The 17,281-nt window shown below is 41.2% G+C and overlaps 1 protein-coding gene across 1 annotated transcript in view; it reads left to right on the top strand.

The window, feature by feature from the left end:
- LOC139737517 (centrosome-associated protein 350-like) overlaps positions 1-17,281 on the top strand; it is a 37,856-nt gene that overhangs the window by 4,044 nt on the left and 16,531 nt on the right. Inside the window, 14 exon segments of the mRNA XM_071648187.1 lie at positions 1,051-1,181; positions 3,115-3,158; positions 3,831-3,992; positions 4,756-4,816; positions 5,231-7,038; positions 7,762-8,074; positions 8,466-8,642; positions 10,546-10,776; positions 11,265-11,452; positions 11,950-12,099; positions 13,962-14,183; positions 14,340-14,367; positions 17,045-17,089; positions 17,149-17,263. Coding sequence (XP_071504288.1) covers positions 1,088-1,181; positions 3,115-3,158; positions 3,831-3,992; positions 4,756-4,816; positions 5,231-7,038; positions 7,762-8,074; positions 8,466-8,642; positions 10,546-10,776; positions 11,265-11,452; positions 11,950-12,099; positions 13,962-14,183; positions 14,340-14,367; positions 17,045-17,089; positions 17,149-17,263 — 3,638 coding nt within the window. The 5' untranslated portion in view covers positions 1,051-1,087.

Raw genomic sequence — 17,281 nt, 5'->3', positions numbered from 1 at the left:
TTTTAGTCAAATGCGTACGCGGGGGCCCGGCGTAAGTTTCCTATAGAGACCTATGCTATCGACTCCTCTTTGGGGCTTACGCTGTGGCCCACTTCCCCGAGTCCGAAGAAGTCCAATCCACTGTAGTCAGTGGTTCGATCATGATTCGGCTCAGGGGGAAGACAGCTTTAGCAAATTTCTTTTGTGATGTCATAATAAGCACATATGCACGCACCCTGGCATTACTACAGACTGCGTGATGCGCAGAGAAGACAACGAAGGCAACGTTACTTAGCAACACCTACACGCTTTACTCTTGATGACAGCTCAACTTCGGCTATCTTCGTATCAATGCTGACGGTGATCGGCAGTATCATCAACAGCACCCTCTACACTACCGGGACTATGCACCTTCAAATGCAGTGCCAGCAGGATTATTTTTTTTTAAACTTAGTGTATGCATGTATAACCCAATCAATAGAGATTCCCTGGAAGTTTGTTTGGGGTTTTTTTTTTTTGCCAAAAAGGTCAAAGGTCAAAAGGTCAAAGATCAAGTGAAAGTGCTGAACTTACTTCTTCCTCCATATCTCGGAAGTGGCTCGAGTTACCTTGAAACTTAGTACATATTTATGCATGTTCTGTCTGACAGTGATTCTCTTATGAATTTTAGGGTCAAAGGCCAGATGAAAATTGTAACAATTTACTACTCAATACAGAAATTGCACTTTTTCTCCATACCTTGAACTTATGTAATGGTCAAAGTCAAGTAAAAATCCTTAAATCCTCAAATACATGCTCTCCTATTCATCCAATTAAACCTAGGTAAAGGAAGGTGAACATTCAACACATTTGTGACAAACATGTCATTTTAATATTCTGCGAATTTTGTGAAAATGTAATCACACATTGTCCACATGTACTATAGACCTATTTAAAAGAGAATCTTGCATTATGGCGGAGGCATACCAGTCACCATAGCAACATTTCTAGTTAAGTATTGAAAATGAATCATGGCCCAGACGTATAATGCAACATACCTAATAGATGTGCATTTGATATCCTTCACAACAGACACTTGCACAGATGAGCAGAAGATGTGTGCTTGATAATGGCCAGCACAACAGTAAGAGCCAGACGGGTCACAGAGCCAACTCCTGTACAGAAACAACCATATCAACTCAATGATGAGAAGCCATTTGCAAGTAAGTAATGAACTACATACTACTTTCTTTTGGTATACGATAATGTAAGAGTACCTCTAGTCGCTACTCTTGAGTTCAATTCAGTTTACTTCAGTTTATTTTGCTATCCATCAAAATTAGGCATTTCTTCGACTTGTTACTGACATATAGTAAGGGTAATATTATTCCCCCTGCCTTCTGAAAGAGAGAAGTCAAGCGTTCTTTTGTTATGCGAGAAAAGTGAAACTAAGTTGAATTTTCTTTATTCTTTCTTTATATCGTTGTACTCATGTGACATCACAAGCTATAGTAGTCTTCTCATCCAGCCTTGAGTGAGCAGAAACTTCAAAAATTCATAACTTTTGAACGGATTGTCCGATTTTCCTCAAACTCTCAATGATGTGCTCTACTAATATTGCTGCATTCACTCAACCCACATGTCTATGAAGGTGAACTTGTCCTTTAAAATGGATAATTTTGGGTTTAAAACCATTCACAAATTTGTAGAAGATGAAATTTGTGGGGAAAAAAAATTGAAAGAGTAAAAAAATAAATAAATAAAAAACCCGACCCGAGATTTCTGTGATTTTTGGTTGGTGGTGAAGGGCAAACAAACCATTTTTTTTTTTTTTTTTTTTTTTTTTGGGGGGGGGGGGGGTCTTATGAAGAGAACAATCATGGGCAAAAAAAAAAAAATGTGCTTGCTGGTTGACTCCCTGTGACCATCATTTGTTTTTGTTTTTGTTTTTTTCTGCTGCTAAATAATTTGGCATCTCTGTGTAATTGCCCTTGCATGCCAAACAGAGTAGGGACCACTGGGGTCATTAGCAGTTCCCAATTCCAGTAATATGAGCTTGAAATAATGTCGCATCATGCAGTCATACATCAAAGGTACTGGTTACCATTGAGAGTAGTGATTTAAAGAATGTTCAAGATATCACATTTTATGCATATATGATGTGTTGGTCAGTTGTATCATAAAACATCCAACCATGTAAAACATTTCGCAATAAAGCCTTGGATATAAGGAGATATCACTATTTTTCTCAATAAACCATAACTGGAGACGGTTTAATCTATAAAAATTTTTATTATAACTATTGTTCACATTTTGTGTATTTTTGTAATAACTATTGTTCACATTTTGTGTATTTAACAATACTTAACATTGATTATTCTGATTCAAATTTTTACATTAGTTGTTTTCCCTAACTTACATTTTAGAACTATTTTGGAGCACTAAAGCTGGGTTTTTGTTTTATGCAAATGGTGAATAATGCCTTTATAATGTGACTGGAGCTACCTAAATCCTTCAAAGGAAAGAGTGAGATTCAAACTAATAATTTCAGAGTAGTCCTTTCAAAGCTGTGGTGGCATGACACCCCTCCCCCCCCCCCCCCCCCCAAAAAAAAAAAAAGAAGAAGAAGAAGAAGAAATGAATAAAAGATTTTGAAAACTACAAACAATGGCAATTCCTTGCTTGTCGCTTGTTGCAAATATTTGATGTAAAATTACAGGGCTCATTTCAACCACCAAAGTTTTCTTATAGCTTATGACAGTGAAGTGTTTTTATGGCTGTATATCAGTGTCAGAACAAGATAAAAACAACACAGTAAAAAGCAAAGCAAAACTAATCCAAGCAACACCTTTATAGCAGTAGTACCATTTACATCTAAAGTGAAAGTCAATTAATTAACATCTACCGTCATATATATGGGCCGAGGACTTTTCAGGTTTTGAAAGTGAAGATGGTTTGGACCAGCCATATATTTGAAAGTGTTTCTGCAATATCAACTGTACATACACGGAAGTGGGGGCTCATTGAAGGGAAGGACAGTGAGCAAACATTTCAACCTAGGTGAAAAAAGTGTGTCTTCAGAGATATCCTAATAGTTGTTTTTGCATGCTGTAACAAGCAATAACCTGATGTTGGGTGATAAATCTTGCTTTGCAGACTTGGAGTCAGCATGGGACAACATTACAGAGGCAAAAACGGCTGTGAGTATATCATAATGTTCCTGCCAATATTTTCTCTGTGAATAGTTACTTCTTCTTTTGCATTTCTACAAATGGCAAAATGCAGTAGAATATAACATTTCCCGGTAATTCTGGAGAAAAAAAGAAGACTAGGATATATGAGGAGGCTGGCTAGATGGTTGAAAAGGCCATGTTGATGGCCAACAGGTTCTCCAGCCCACACCCCATACTGATATTAAAATCCACACCCAACCAAGACATTGGTCAACCAGAAAAAGCAAACTTTACAGAATGGTACAAGTATGATTTAGAAGTAAAGCATAAGTCATTGTGCGGTATTCTTCTGCTTCTGGGATTTGTGGATTTCTAAATATGCAAAGTGTCATGCATCCTATACAATTGCTGTAATTTTTCTTGGGGCTCCAATATCCAGACAGTGACTACAACTTTTGATGATAGATAATTGTCCATTTCAGGGATTGGTCAGCTGTGTTAAAACAGGGTGTATCACAATTCATGATGCTTGGAAAGTCAAATACAGTATTTGATTGCTTTCAGTTACCTATATAATGTGTTTGATGGTTGTATTTTTCCTTTTGTGTATGTGTTTCTGTCTTTTTACATATTCATCATGGCAAGGTGGCTTGCTGGACTTCTTTGATTTTTTTTTTCATTTTTTTTTTTTATCGATAGTTATATCGTGCTGAAGCCAGACTCGAACAGTCTGAGAATGGTCCCCATCTGAGGGATCACCGTAGCTCTGGAAGCCACCTTGAAAAGAGGCATCCTGCCGGTGCCCGCGCACCAGTCGACTCTGTTCCGTCCATGGAGATCAAGACAAGTGCTACTGCAAAGGTAGAGATTGTTAGCTCGTTGAATACAGCTTGCTTGTCCAGTTGGTATCTTATTTCATATCTATTTATCTTAATTACTTCCATATTGGTGGCAGTGATGGAAACAGCTCCATACAAGTGGTCCACTGCATTCACACTCAGAACAAATGAAAAACTTCCTTTAAAAAAAAAGAAGAAATTAAAACATTAATGAAAAAAATAATAAAAAATGAATGAGTAAGACTGCAACAATTAAGCCAACATGATTTTTTAAAACCTTTAGACAAACATCACTATCAGATGAATGATGAAATATAGTGCCGTGCAATATGATTAGAATTGTTGTGTTAGACTAAAGAGCGGTGAGTTAGGAGTGACACAGGTGACCAAGAGGAATGTTGATGCCATTTTCGTCCTAGTCCCGTTCCCTGCACACACAAAAAAGGAAGAACAAATCAATAAATCACATAACAAATCAAGCAAACCACAACAACCCAAAAGTCAATTTGGTCAATTTTCAACAACAATAACAAAGAAGGCTGTATGCAGAATATCACTCTTCCATTTTCTGTGTTTGTTTGCTGTGCTTATTTGAAGAGTGGTATTATTTTGTCATGCTCACTGACTGTTCAATGTAAAATTATTGTGTTGATATGTTTTTAGAGCATGCCACTCTAGAATCTGGTCCAAGTGTAGTGGAGACTAGTCCCAAATGTGGTACGATGTGCATACCTCCTTCCCTTGACTGGGTTATCAACAGTCATTTGTGTGTTTCTTGATTCCAGTTTGATCCAAAAAGCAGAGGATACCAATCAGAAAGGACACGAAAGAGGGTCACAATTGCTGGTAAGCATTTAGAATATTGGTACATTGTCCACACTTCGAGCCCAGATGATATGTACATATATGACAGAGCTGTGCCTTATGAGGCTGCTAAAGTGAATTACCCACTCCATGACAGCTCTGTAAGCTTTTGAACTGATTGTGTTTTGCTTTCTCATTCAGCAACAAAAACAATGATGTATGCACCGGAATTATTGTTTGGTGTTGTAATGATTAGATATTGCTTGTCCAATCACTGGAAGTCTTTGTGTGTCTGTGTGTGTGTGTGTGTGTGTGTGTGTGTGTGTGATTTAAAATACAAAACAAAAAAACAAAAATATCATTTAAGAAGTACTCATTTTAGGCTTCATGATGCACCTTACAGTTTCCTCTTTTTTTTTTTGTCATGGAACCTCTGTTTTACTTTGCCCCTAATAGATGACACAGTGAGGACCAGAGAGTTAGCTGCTCCCTCAGATATTACACCAAGTCCAATCCTGTCACAGAGGCATGGCTCTCAACTAACTGATAACTTCCAGAATGGTGCGCCTCGTTCTGATGACTCTGCCGGCAAGTTGGTGAATTCGTATGGAGGGCTGTCAAGGACAGATTTCAGGGAGCCTCACGGAGAGTCATCGAGCAGAGATATTCTTGGCAATGGCCCAGCAAATTTCTCTATCGGGAGCAGCACAGACATCAGAATCCTCAATGACATAGCAACTCCTAGTCTCGTTCGCCAGTCATCCACTGTAGAGATGGAACCAGGACTGAGAGTGAGCAAGGACTACATTCCTGCGTATGACCGACTCTTTGGTGATAAACCCGTTTTGAAACTGAGTCAGAAGGACCCAGCTTCAAGTCTCACAGCAGACAATTCGGAGAATAAGTGGTTGTCAAGGCTTGTGTCCTGCAGTCAGACCCCTCAGGATCAGTCTTATCGTGTCCATATGGACCGTCTGCGTAAACGCGTGGAACAGCAGAGGATGGCTTCATCGCAGCTGCTGGAATCCAGCGCAGATACCCAGCGGAAGCGGCATCAGGAGAGTGATCCCGTGAGATTTAATTCAGAAGCCGAGGCTGACGTTCTGTTGGGTCACGTTGCACCTCCCAAAGTGCCTGTTCGCAAAGTTGCTTCGGCCCCAGCAGCTCCTGCATACAGAGGGTTCAGCCAGGCCGAGGCCCGTTTTCAGCTTGTGCCAGGTGGCAGGATTGTGACTGAGGACCAGATAAAAAGGAAAACGAGTAGGCAAAACATTCACCACAGAGAAGATCCGCCTGCTTTAGGTCAAGGAAGAACAGACACTGCTAGACCGCTGCAACCGTCGCAGAAGCTGGCCCAAGACAATAGAGTCAACTCAAAGACCAATACCAGCAGAGGTAACCCCAAACCTGTCCGAAAGGTCCATAAAGCTCCTCTTCCAACTTCCAAGCCAAAGAGACCAGAACCTGTAGGGGGCATTGGTGTGAGTGCTTGGAGAGAGGGTCAGAGGACAGTCATAAAAGTGTTGGGACCACCGCCAAAGGTACCGAGGCAGCAATTCGCAGTTGATGCTACATCAGATCAGGGGCAGGACTCGAATGCTCCCTCTGATGCTGCCGGCAACAAGACCGGGGATGAGATCGACAGGTTATCAGAGCACCCCATCGACTCAGACAACGACATGACCGATAATCCCCATTCGAACAGTAACCCACCGAGCATTGGGCGGCTACCAGAGGAAGCGCAAGGAATCCTGAATGACTTGCATCTGGATCCGACGGATGAGGATAGAGACTCTTCCCCCATCCCTGTAGAATCCAAATCTAGCAAGAACAATAACAATGTTCCCCGGTTGTCTAAGAAGAAGAAAGCATCCAGATTAAAAGCACGAGAAGATGAACATAGGGTAGCTCCCGTCAGAAAAGTGCGTCACTACGAGGTAGAGGAGGTGCAGAAATACATGGCCAGACAACGGATGGACAGGAGAAAGAAAATTCAGGAGGATAAGAAACAGAAGGCCTTGCAGGCAGAAAAGAAGAAAGAACAATTGCAAGATTTGTACAAGAGGCAGCGGGACAGTGCAAAACCACCCACAAAGATCATCGCTGGAGGCAGCTTTGCTGCCGGAGATGGTGAAAGGCGGTTTCTGGATGAGACATTTAGCAAAGGACCGGGGCAAGAGTCGCAGGGGGGTCTTGCCAGACCTCTTGCCAGACCAGTAACTCTGTCCAGGCAGCATGCTTTCCAGGAAAATTACAACAGAAGGGTAAATAGTCTTTTACATTGATGAGTTTGGAATTCTGTTGCCCATTTAGGATGGTTGAAAAAAAGAGAAGAAGAGATGATGGTTTAAAAAACAAACAAAACTCAAAAACATATTGAAGTCTGTGAAATTATTCATCAGCATTTATAAAAATCCTCAGTTGATGTGTTTCAGTTTAATGAGATTACCAGCCAAGACTATTACTAATGCTTTGCTGATTGAGTTAACCACGACCCAGTGCTGTGTATCTGTCAGAGCAATCCGCTGTTATCCAAATAGGCTACACCAAGTAAGAATTCAGTGATGCTACAAATGTAGTACAGGGTAATAAAACCCAAATGTATATATGTGGATTGAGTGAATTCATTAGTATTAGTAGAACACATCACAAAGTTGGAGGAAAATCGGACAGTACATTAAAAAGTTACAAATTTTAAGTTTCTTTACAGCCATTGCTCTGTCATTATGCTAGGAAAGTGCAAATATATTGATTTTTTTAAATATTTTCTTTTTGTCATTTTGCATACATGACGTCACAGAGCGTTTTAGTATTCTCATCCAGCGTGGCTGCACCTCATAACTTTGGAACCGGATTGCCTGATTTTCCTCAAACTTTGCTGATGCGATTTACTAAGTTGCTGCCTTCCCTCAACTCAAATATTTATCTCTGTTTCATTCTCCTGTGAGGATATGTCATTAAAGAACCTTGTATCTCATTCTCTGTAGATTGATGTGACGGGGTCGGACAAGGAGAACCGTGCCTTCTGGAGCACATCCAGTAGCGACAGCTCCCTCCGCTCCAGCCCCCAGACTGATGTGTCAGCATCCACTCCTCAAGACCCCAATCCTGCCGCCGCTGGGGTCTCAATCTTCCATGATCCGCATCACCAGCACAGCGAGGGAGCCGGCCTGGGGAGGGATATCGTCCTTGAGCCTGTCCGTGAGGAGGACGCCCCAACTGCCTCCATGGTCATCAAAAACCAACTCGATGACAATGAGGGCAGACCGAGCAAGAACGACGTAGCTGCTGGAGTTGCAAGCCATGGTGCTGGGCCGCCAAACCAACCATCAAGTAAGTTTTCACACACAACAGTAGAGGTATGACAGGCCTGTAGATAAATCATTAATGTTGTAATGTGTAGTTTGTAGGTTGTAATATTATGCTATAATTGTTCTGTGACATAGCATTCACTTTGCTAGCAGTCATCATGAATTGAGCTATGTAAAATTGAATAAAGATTTTTCACATTATGTCAATACCGATGACATCTGAGATGTCAGTCCTGTTAGCTGCAATTGTAGGACAGGTTAGAAAGGTATGGATTTATTTTGTACAGTAGTTACAAAAATGTGACTTCATCATGATTTATATCTAACGTACTCCAACAATCCTATTCTCTCTCCCCACAAAAACCTGCATCACGTCAAAGCTGTAACACGGCCGCGACCAGTCACCTCTCCCGGCAAGCCCCGCAGCAAAGCGGAGCGGGTGGCAGCCATCCGGGCCTCGGCCGCAGCCCTGCAGGGGCGGCTGGAGAACGAAGTGCGACAGCTGACTGGGGATCTCTCCCACTTGACAGCTACTGCCCTGGGAGGCAGCCAGCACAGTCCAGGTCAGTCCAAGACTCCCTTTGCGCAACACAACTGTCCATCAGAGCTCACCAGCTAGCATTCTATGTGGTTTAGCTAGCTGAAAGTACTGAGATTTTGGAACTTTGCCAAGTTGCATTGAGCTTTCACTCCTCCATTGCCAGGAAACAGAGACTGTACGTGATTACAGACTAGCAAAGCTTTGTATTGCACATCGATTGTAAGGACAAGAAAAGAGTGTGGCAGCTGCTCAGAAATATGGATTGTTTGTTAGGGCCTGGCCTGCTGGCGAGTGATCAGATGTCCTTGCTTCCCTGTCAGAAAATGCTGTTTTTCTCCCATCATTTCTTCTTTTTTTAAATGATGTGTGTGTGTGTTGGGGGGGGGGGGCATTAAGATAATTGAAATGTGTGTATATATACTGACTATCAGAATTGGATAAAATTTTGATCATTCATTTCTTTTTCTTTTTTTTTTATCGAGGCAAAACTGGCTAAATGTTATCATGTCATCCATCTCCAGTGATGTAATTGCTTGGATTGCAAGCATTGGAATGTAGTGATTATTCAATTTTCTGATTTCCCGGGTAGTTATATTGACCAAAGAAGTCATGAAGTCATGTTAACTCTTAATGTGCCAGGCCAAAAACCCCTAACGTGCCAGAGGTTTTTACCTAAAGCTAGAACGTTTCGAAACTGGACTGACAATGAAATTTAAAACTGCCATATCTCTGAAACTATTGACTGTCTTGAATTAAGTTCTACACAACATATATCGAGAAAAGTTTGTTCTTTCATGTCATGTAATCAGTTTGCCATAATTTCTATCTGAACCTGAAATATTGCAGAAATAATTGATACATCAAAAAAATTATTATAAATGTTTGTGTAGTATGGAAAAAAAGAGTCAGTCGCGGTTTTTCTTCAATAGAACGCTCCCTTGACTCTGTGAGAAAGTTTTAGAGCAACATCTCCTGTTTCAAATGATAACAAAATTGCGTTCTAGAATTGTATGATTCCAAAGATACTAGCAGTTCATTTTGTCTTAGCAATTTCTCTTTCTGCCTCAGTAATTCATTCCCAAATGTGAGTTCTTTAGTCCCAAACCCTGTATTTGCAACTGAAGTAATGTCCCTGGCCCTGGAAGAGGGTCTTTTGTCCACTTGAGAAAGAAGAACCTTCTAATCCTCCTTTTGTCTAAGCGGACCGGGGGCGGGCGTACTCTATTGAAATCGGCTGGCCTTTGTCCGCGTGCAATTCCTATGCTAGCGTGGGGGACGATTAGTGACGTTTACCAAAACAAAAGGATGAAAGACTTGACCGACGAACGAAAGCTGACTCTCTTTGAGGGACAAAATCAAAGCAGCTTCCCGCAGGACAGCATCCAAGCGGAACAATCCGAGTGGAACCGCATAGACAATACATGCTGATTCAATAGCATACACACGCGTGGTTTACCAATGAGCCTTTTGGTCCACACACATCTTGCGGAGGGTGCGCTCACTGCGGATTTTCCCCGACGCCAAAAAAATACATCGAGCTGAAAAATCACGTATTTACTCAAAATTTTCCAATGTAAACATGGTCATATTTTCAGTGGAAACGATGGTTATACTAATCAGCTACCAGTTCATATCATCGGCAGTTTCTTGGTACAACACATTACGGTACCACAATAACTTGAATGATCAATGCTTTTCTAGCTCTTCTTAGTCGCCGATCGGCGACCATGGCACGTCAGGACTAAGGTCGCCGTTCGGCGACCATGGCACGTTAAGAGTTACTACAAAATTTGACGTCTGTATGTGTTTGACATGGCAGATTTGTAGAAGGCAGCATTTAAATGTAGATCGCCATGACCCTTGTTCTCATTCATCACCATGCTAACTTCCATGTGTGTGATCTGTATGCTGTCCTGCAGGTGCTGCTTCATTGAGATCACCGTCCAACGAGAGATGGGCGTATCCCTATTTGGGATTGGGCAGACCGGTCCCGACCACTACTCCCTCCCAGGTGGCCAGGCCCAGTGCCCATGTGAGGTTCAGCATGCCGGAGCCCGCCCTCTGGGAGCGCGAGTCTCCGAAGCTGACCAAGCACCAGAGAGTCGCGGGGAGTGGCAAGGACCCCAATGTCTTTGTCGGGTCACTGCCAGGTGAGTGTCGATCCGTGGTAGCAAGAGCGTGAAGGTTGGCTGAATTGGGGCAGATTTTATTCTCGTTTAAGTGCTTGGTATGTATTGAGAAAGAAACTCTTCAAAGACAAAAAAAAAAATCAAAAACTTGAAAAAAGACATCTCATTTACAGTAAAGAGTGTAAGTGCACATAATATTTAAAATCACCTACAGCTGTATCGTGATTGCATAACACAGCTCTGTGACATTGATTTTGATGAAGTAGGATTTCAGAATAACTGAATAGAATCATATTGTTCATGGTGTTTTTTTTTTTATAGTTTTTCTTCAATAACATCATTCTTAACGTTGACAGCATTACATACTCTGAGACCTGATTGCAGTACTACATTGCATATCGCAAAAAAAGAATAAATGAATAAAAATAGAACAAGTGAAATCTTGCATTCACTAAATGTAGCATCTGTATATGAGTGACAAATTTGACCTCTGACGTCTTGCTTCCCAGGTGTGAGTAACCTGTCCCAACAGGCCCGCCAAACGGAGGAGGGCCAGACTAAGGGAGAGGCGGCCACCACAATCCAGGCCGCCTTCCGCGGTCACCAGGTCCGGCAGCGACTCAACTGGGAGCTGCCTTCGGGAACCACTCTCAAGCAGCGCATCAAAGGCCAGAAGACCGAGGCTCAAGTACCACAGGTAGACAATGATTGTGGCATACTTGGTTGGGGGGGGGGGGGGGGGGGAATAAAACCCTCTCCCTATTACATAAAGTGAGCTGAACTAGATAGATCCAATACTTATAGTTTGTTTGGCAGTAGGTGAATGCTATGTGGTCATCCTTTGCTAGAGAGAAGTTATCAGTATAATGCACTATTGCACTATTCCGGATAGATTTTGACCATTATGGTTTATGAAGAAGCAAGTACTTCTTGTGATTGAAGTTGCACTAAGTTCACCTGTGGAATTATAACCTGTCCCCTGATTTCCTCAACTAGTTCTAGTACAAGGGAACCTGGTCATTAATGAGGACCAAAAAATCATGTCATTTACATTGTTATATCAAAAACAGAAAAATATAAAGAGTTGGAATTTTCAAAATTACCGTGTTATAAGAGGGTTTTGTCCAACCTCTTTATAATGAGGTCCCGCTGTACCTTCATATAATGTGCATATTTTATGTGTAATGTTCCCAGATTCGGCTGTCGGCAGTCGGGAAACCAGCAGTGCCGAGCGGCCATCCCATGCCGGAGCGTGCCCTCCAGTCAGATGGGGAATCTCTGAGCGAGGGTCCGCTGTCTGACGAGTCCAGCGAGGCAGAAGTGGATCAGGAGTATACACCCAAGGTAAGGGCTTTGTCCACCAGGGATGAGGTCAAAACTTGACCTTGGCCTGTCTTGACCTATGTGCATTTGAAGCTTATTGTCATATTTTTCTATATTTTTTGTTGTCACTTAGCAATATCAACAGAACAACTGGTATTTGAGAGTACAAGCTATATTTTCTTTGTTGACATCAACATTCTTAATGTTTGTTTTTTTGTGTTTGTTTGTGAAGAGGGAACGCTTACCTTATTTTTTACTTTTTAGAGGGATGTAATCCAACTCATTGAAGAATCGGCTATTGTTGATATCATGACTGGCTGCGCATACAAGTTGAAAAATGAGAGTTTTATACTGGTAGATAATACATTCATTTGCGTCAAAGCATATTTTGAATGTGTTCAGATAAAATTGGAATTGGGTTAAAAGAGTGGATCGCCTCCACAGCATTCAACACTGTGTGTGGTGCCTGTACATGGGGTTGTGTGTAAGAGGAAAACCACTAATGCCATTGCCTAAAGATCCCCTCCATGTGTGATTCATACATGTATTTGCCGCTGCAGCTGTTCCAGCCATCACAAACTTGGCCATGAGCCATCAAATCCTCTCTTTTTTTCCTTTTTTTTCCTCTTCCTTTTTTTTTTTTCCACAGAGCTGGCAAAGTGCTTGGCTCTGAATAGATGATTCAGTCATTGCATACTCATTGTGGTACATTGTATGTTTCCGCTGTGTGCTTGCTTGCCTTGTGTATGACTTTGTTTGTGTGTATGTGTGTGTGTGTGTGTCTTTGATTGCACAAAGTGGGGTCAAAACTTGTTTTGAATACAGTAGGTAGACAAGATAGAAATGACCAATACGTAATTCACGAAAGTGACTGGGGATTGTCACATTCTGGGATCATAGTATTTGATGCGGCTTCTGATACCCTGGGGTATCACGTGGAAATCTGCCATTTTGTTGAACTATTTTTTTTTTAAGTGTCGTACCCTGGGTTACCAAAAAATGGGTGGCAGTAATTTTTTGGGCTTTATGGAAGAAAATCTTGTTGTAACAATGAGCTCAGCAGTACAGCAGCATCATAACACGGGTACTCATCACACAGTAGCACTGCACTATGCATAACCAGTCCAAGGTAGACGTAAAATAAGTAATAATGGTGCGAGCTCGTGGATTGAGATGCTCTCACTCTGAGTTATTGTTCAAAATTTTAATAACAAGTTTCGAAAAAAAGAAGAAAATATTACTTTTATTATCATTATGGTTAAATAAAGAGATGTAACAGGGCTAAATTGGAATTGGGATCATTAGCTGACTGCTAAAATTTGGCTGCCAAAATAGCAGCTATGTGTAACTGTACAAACACAAGATTGGCGTAACGCAATGCTGTAACCCAAGGTATGACAGTACCCTGGGGAATGGCGTTGGTGCATCATTTTCTCACCGTTTTGATAATATCCGTGTCTTGGGCGTATCATCAGCATTCTTTCTCAGGATACTGCTTTATCATTAACTTAAGTGTTTTTCTAATTGTAAAATGTTTATGTGTTTAGTAAAAGGTAGCTTTTTAAAAGAAATATTTTTGTGAACTTCATTGTAATTTTTTGTTTATTTCTATGAATATGTTACAGACAAAGATTTAGTCCTCCTGACACACAACATGATAGAGTGACATAATATTAGTGGCAGGATGTATTTGTCACAAGAGAGAAATGTCTTTCTTGTAGAAAAACTTGAATGTGTGTTTGGCTATGGCAATGTTCCAATAAGGATGCTGTATTGGTAGATTAATGCAATCCCCCCCCCACCCCTTTCATACTTTTAAATATTTGACGTGAAATATCTTTAACCAGTTTTTCTCTGCACTTCTGTCCATTTATCCACTGCAGTTCAAAAGCTTGCCAACTCGAGCACAGAAGAAGTTGCACCATCCCCACGACAACAAGCAAACCAACCTGAACTTTGGTCGCGAGCAATCTTCATTCCAGCCCCATCACGATGGCCTGAGTGTAATTGACATTTACATGAAGAGGTACCAGGAGGGCCAAAGAGGTGAGAATACACCCCCATCCCGCCTCAATATCCCTTCCCTGCCCTTCCTCATGAATTGTGTGATACTAGATATTGCATATTTAATTTGTTTAACCTTCGCCCTACATCTATTGCTGGTTGAATACATGGAAGCATCATTACTTTGACACTAGTAGTGTTACAACTAGTAGGGACAGGGGCAGGGTTGTTGTCAAGCCCACCGGAGGTGAGGGGAGACTAAGGGATCGCCTGCGGCGTCTGTCCGTCCGTCCGTCCGTCCGTCCGTCCATCCATCTGTCATCCGTCCGTCCGTCGTCTGTCCGTAACGCTACAAAAACTTCAATAACTCTTTACTCTGGGCTTCAATTGCAATCAAACTTCGAGGGAAGAGGGGTCATACAAAGTTTCACAGTTTACCATATGTGAAGGTCACCTCAAGGTCAAAGCTCACAGGCAGGGGTCAATGAACTTTTAGAGCCCAATGTTAAATTTTTATTGCGCGTTTCTATTATGGGTCATAACTTTTGATCCATAGGTCCGTTTGTGACTAAACTTGGATGGTAGATGTCCCTTGGGGAGTGGATGATCACCACAAGGTCAAAGGTCACAAGCAGGGGTCAACGAACTTTTAGCGCCCAATGTTAAGTTTTTATGGCGTGTTTCTATTATGGGTCATAACTTTTGATCCATAGGTCCGTTTGTGACTAAACTTGGATTGTAGATGTCCCTTGGGGAGTGGATGATCACCACAAGGTCAAAGGTCACAAGCAGGGGTCAACAAACTTTTAGAGCCCAATGTTAAGTTTTTATGGCGTGTTTCTATTATGGGGCATAACTTTTGATCCATAACTCCATTTGTGACTAAACTTGGATGGTAGATGTCCCTTGGGGAGTGGATGGTCACCACAAGGTCAATGGTCACAAGCGTGGGTCAACGAACTTTTAGAGCCCAATGTTAAGTTTGTATGGCGCGTTTCTATTATGGGTCATAACTTTTGATCCATACGTCCGTTTGTGACCAAACTTGGATGGTAGATGTCCCTTGGTGAGTGGATGGTCACCACAAGGTCAAAGGTCACAGGCAGGGGTCAACAAACTTTAACCCTATTAAGCCCAAGCTATTTTGACCCCTCGCAGGCCCAAGGGGGGGGGCACATTGTGCCCCCCCTATATAACTTTTTTAGTATATGATGTATCATCGTCATATTTGGCACGTGGGTAGAGTAACTCATACTCTACATGACTGTACATTTGAATTTTCACAAGGTCACCCATGGAGGGCGCTATTTACAAAAATATAAAGAAATACATAGGAAATATGCTAAAAACATGATTTTTCGGTATAATTTCTTTATCCCCATTATATATGTCTTATTATAGACCAATCATTTTCATATTTGCCACAAATGATAAGCAAGTGGAATTTTATTATTTGTTATGTTTGAAATTTCTCAAGGTCACCACATGGGGGCGCTATTCATATCAACATATTGATACATTATGAGACCTGAGATGAAATGTTTGGGATGGGTACATGTATAGTTATGACATTTCATATTTGCATAATAGTGGAATTTTGAGATTGCAAATTGATAATATGATAAACTAATGATATTAGAGGCATAACTTGGGTGAAGGAATCAAAATGACTCAAAATATAGGGGCTCTCTGTAGAAAATATTATTGTTTTCAATTATCTCTATTATATCTATTGTTTTATGCCTCTGTCACATAAAAACAAAGGAAATAATAAGAAAAACTTTCCAGGACCATAATTACTTCAAATGTTGCTTCTTCAACAAATTTCAGCCAAGAAACACCCATTTCATACACTGTAATGCTGTTAAATGAAATGGGAACAGAAAAAAGATGCAAAATCTCACTGACATGGTTGTCAGTTTATGGTTGCCATGGCAACCAGCAACATCAAATATAGCTAAATTATATATCAAAATGTTCGCAATAAGATTTTAGGAAAAGTCACCAAATTTGGTTGAAATCGGATCAAGGACGAAGGAGTGGCAAACGAAAATCTGGTAGGGGGGGCACAATGTGCCCCCCCTTGGGCTTTATAGGGTTAAGGGCCCAATGTTAAGTCTTTATGGCATGTTTCTTTTTTGCCATTAATTTTTACCCTTTTATATCTCTTTTTACCTGTTATATCTCTTTTTTGTCCCCGCCGAACGAGTTCGAGCAGGGGACTATGAAACGGGCTCCGTACGTGTGTGTGTCCGTCCGTCCGTGTGTCCGTCCGTGCGTCCGTCCGTGTGTCCGTCCGTGTGTCCGTGTGTGCGTCCGTGTGATCAAAATCTTCAATTTGCTACTTCTCTGTCATTTATGAGCCAATTTGATTCTGTTTGCTTTATATGATAGCACTACATGGGAGCTTTGAAACTTCTACACAGAATTTCAGTCGTGACCTTTGACCTTGACCTTTGACCTGTATTGTACATTGGCTATAAAATGCTACTCCTTCGCCATTTCTAACCCGATTTCGATTCCGTTTGCTTTATGTGATGGCACTAGGTGAGGGCTTCAAAACTTTTACACAGAATTTTGACCTTTGACTTCTTTGACCTTTGACCTTGATTTTTTACCTATATTGCACATTTTGCTTCAAAATGCTACTTCCGGCGGGGACATATATTACGCACCGCGTAATTTCTACTTTTCCTTGTTTAATCTGTTATATCTCTTTTTTTATCTGTTATATCCCATTCGCGTACAATTTCTTGTACGTGAATGGGCGAGACACATTATTGCACTTGCCTTGTTCATCAATCAGGATATTTACAGTGCATAAAACTTGAGTGTTCCAGGTGATAACTTTCAAATCATGATAATCATACAGAAGTATTGCCATCAACTTTTGCCTTTTAACATGCATACAACTTGAGGGCACCTCCAGTGAATTTCTTTCCACGATATATTTATTATACAGTACATAAGATGCCTTATTAGCTAATGCCCCCAGATTTCTCATTATGCTCTGTCCTGTTTTCCATTTTCTTTTTATGTTAAAAAACAAACATACAGATATTCGAGTAGCAAGAAGTCCAATTCCAGCCTCGGCATCAGCTGATAATATCCGAGAGATTGCCAGCACGGCAAGCCCTGCCAGCCATTCCAAGGTGAGTGACCGTTGAGTGACCGTCACATTGTCCATCTACACATCCCT

This window comes from Diadema antillarum, unplaced genomic scaffold, assembly GCF_040938485.1.
Source record: "Diadema antillarum isolate AM-2024a unplaced genomic scaffold, OU_Dant_1.0 seq00000694_RagTag, whole genome shotgun sequence".
Taxonomy (NCBI): Eukaryota; Metazoa; Echinodermata; class Echinoidea; order Diadematoida; family Diadematidae; genus Diadema; species Diadema antillarum.
Note: the sequence above shows the minus strand (reverse complement) of the source record. Positions and strands in the feature narration are given on the sequence as shown.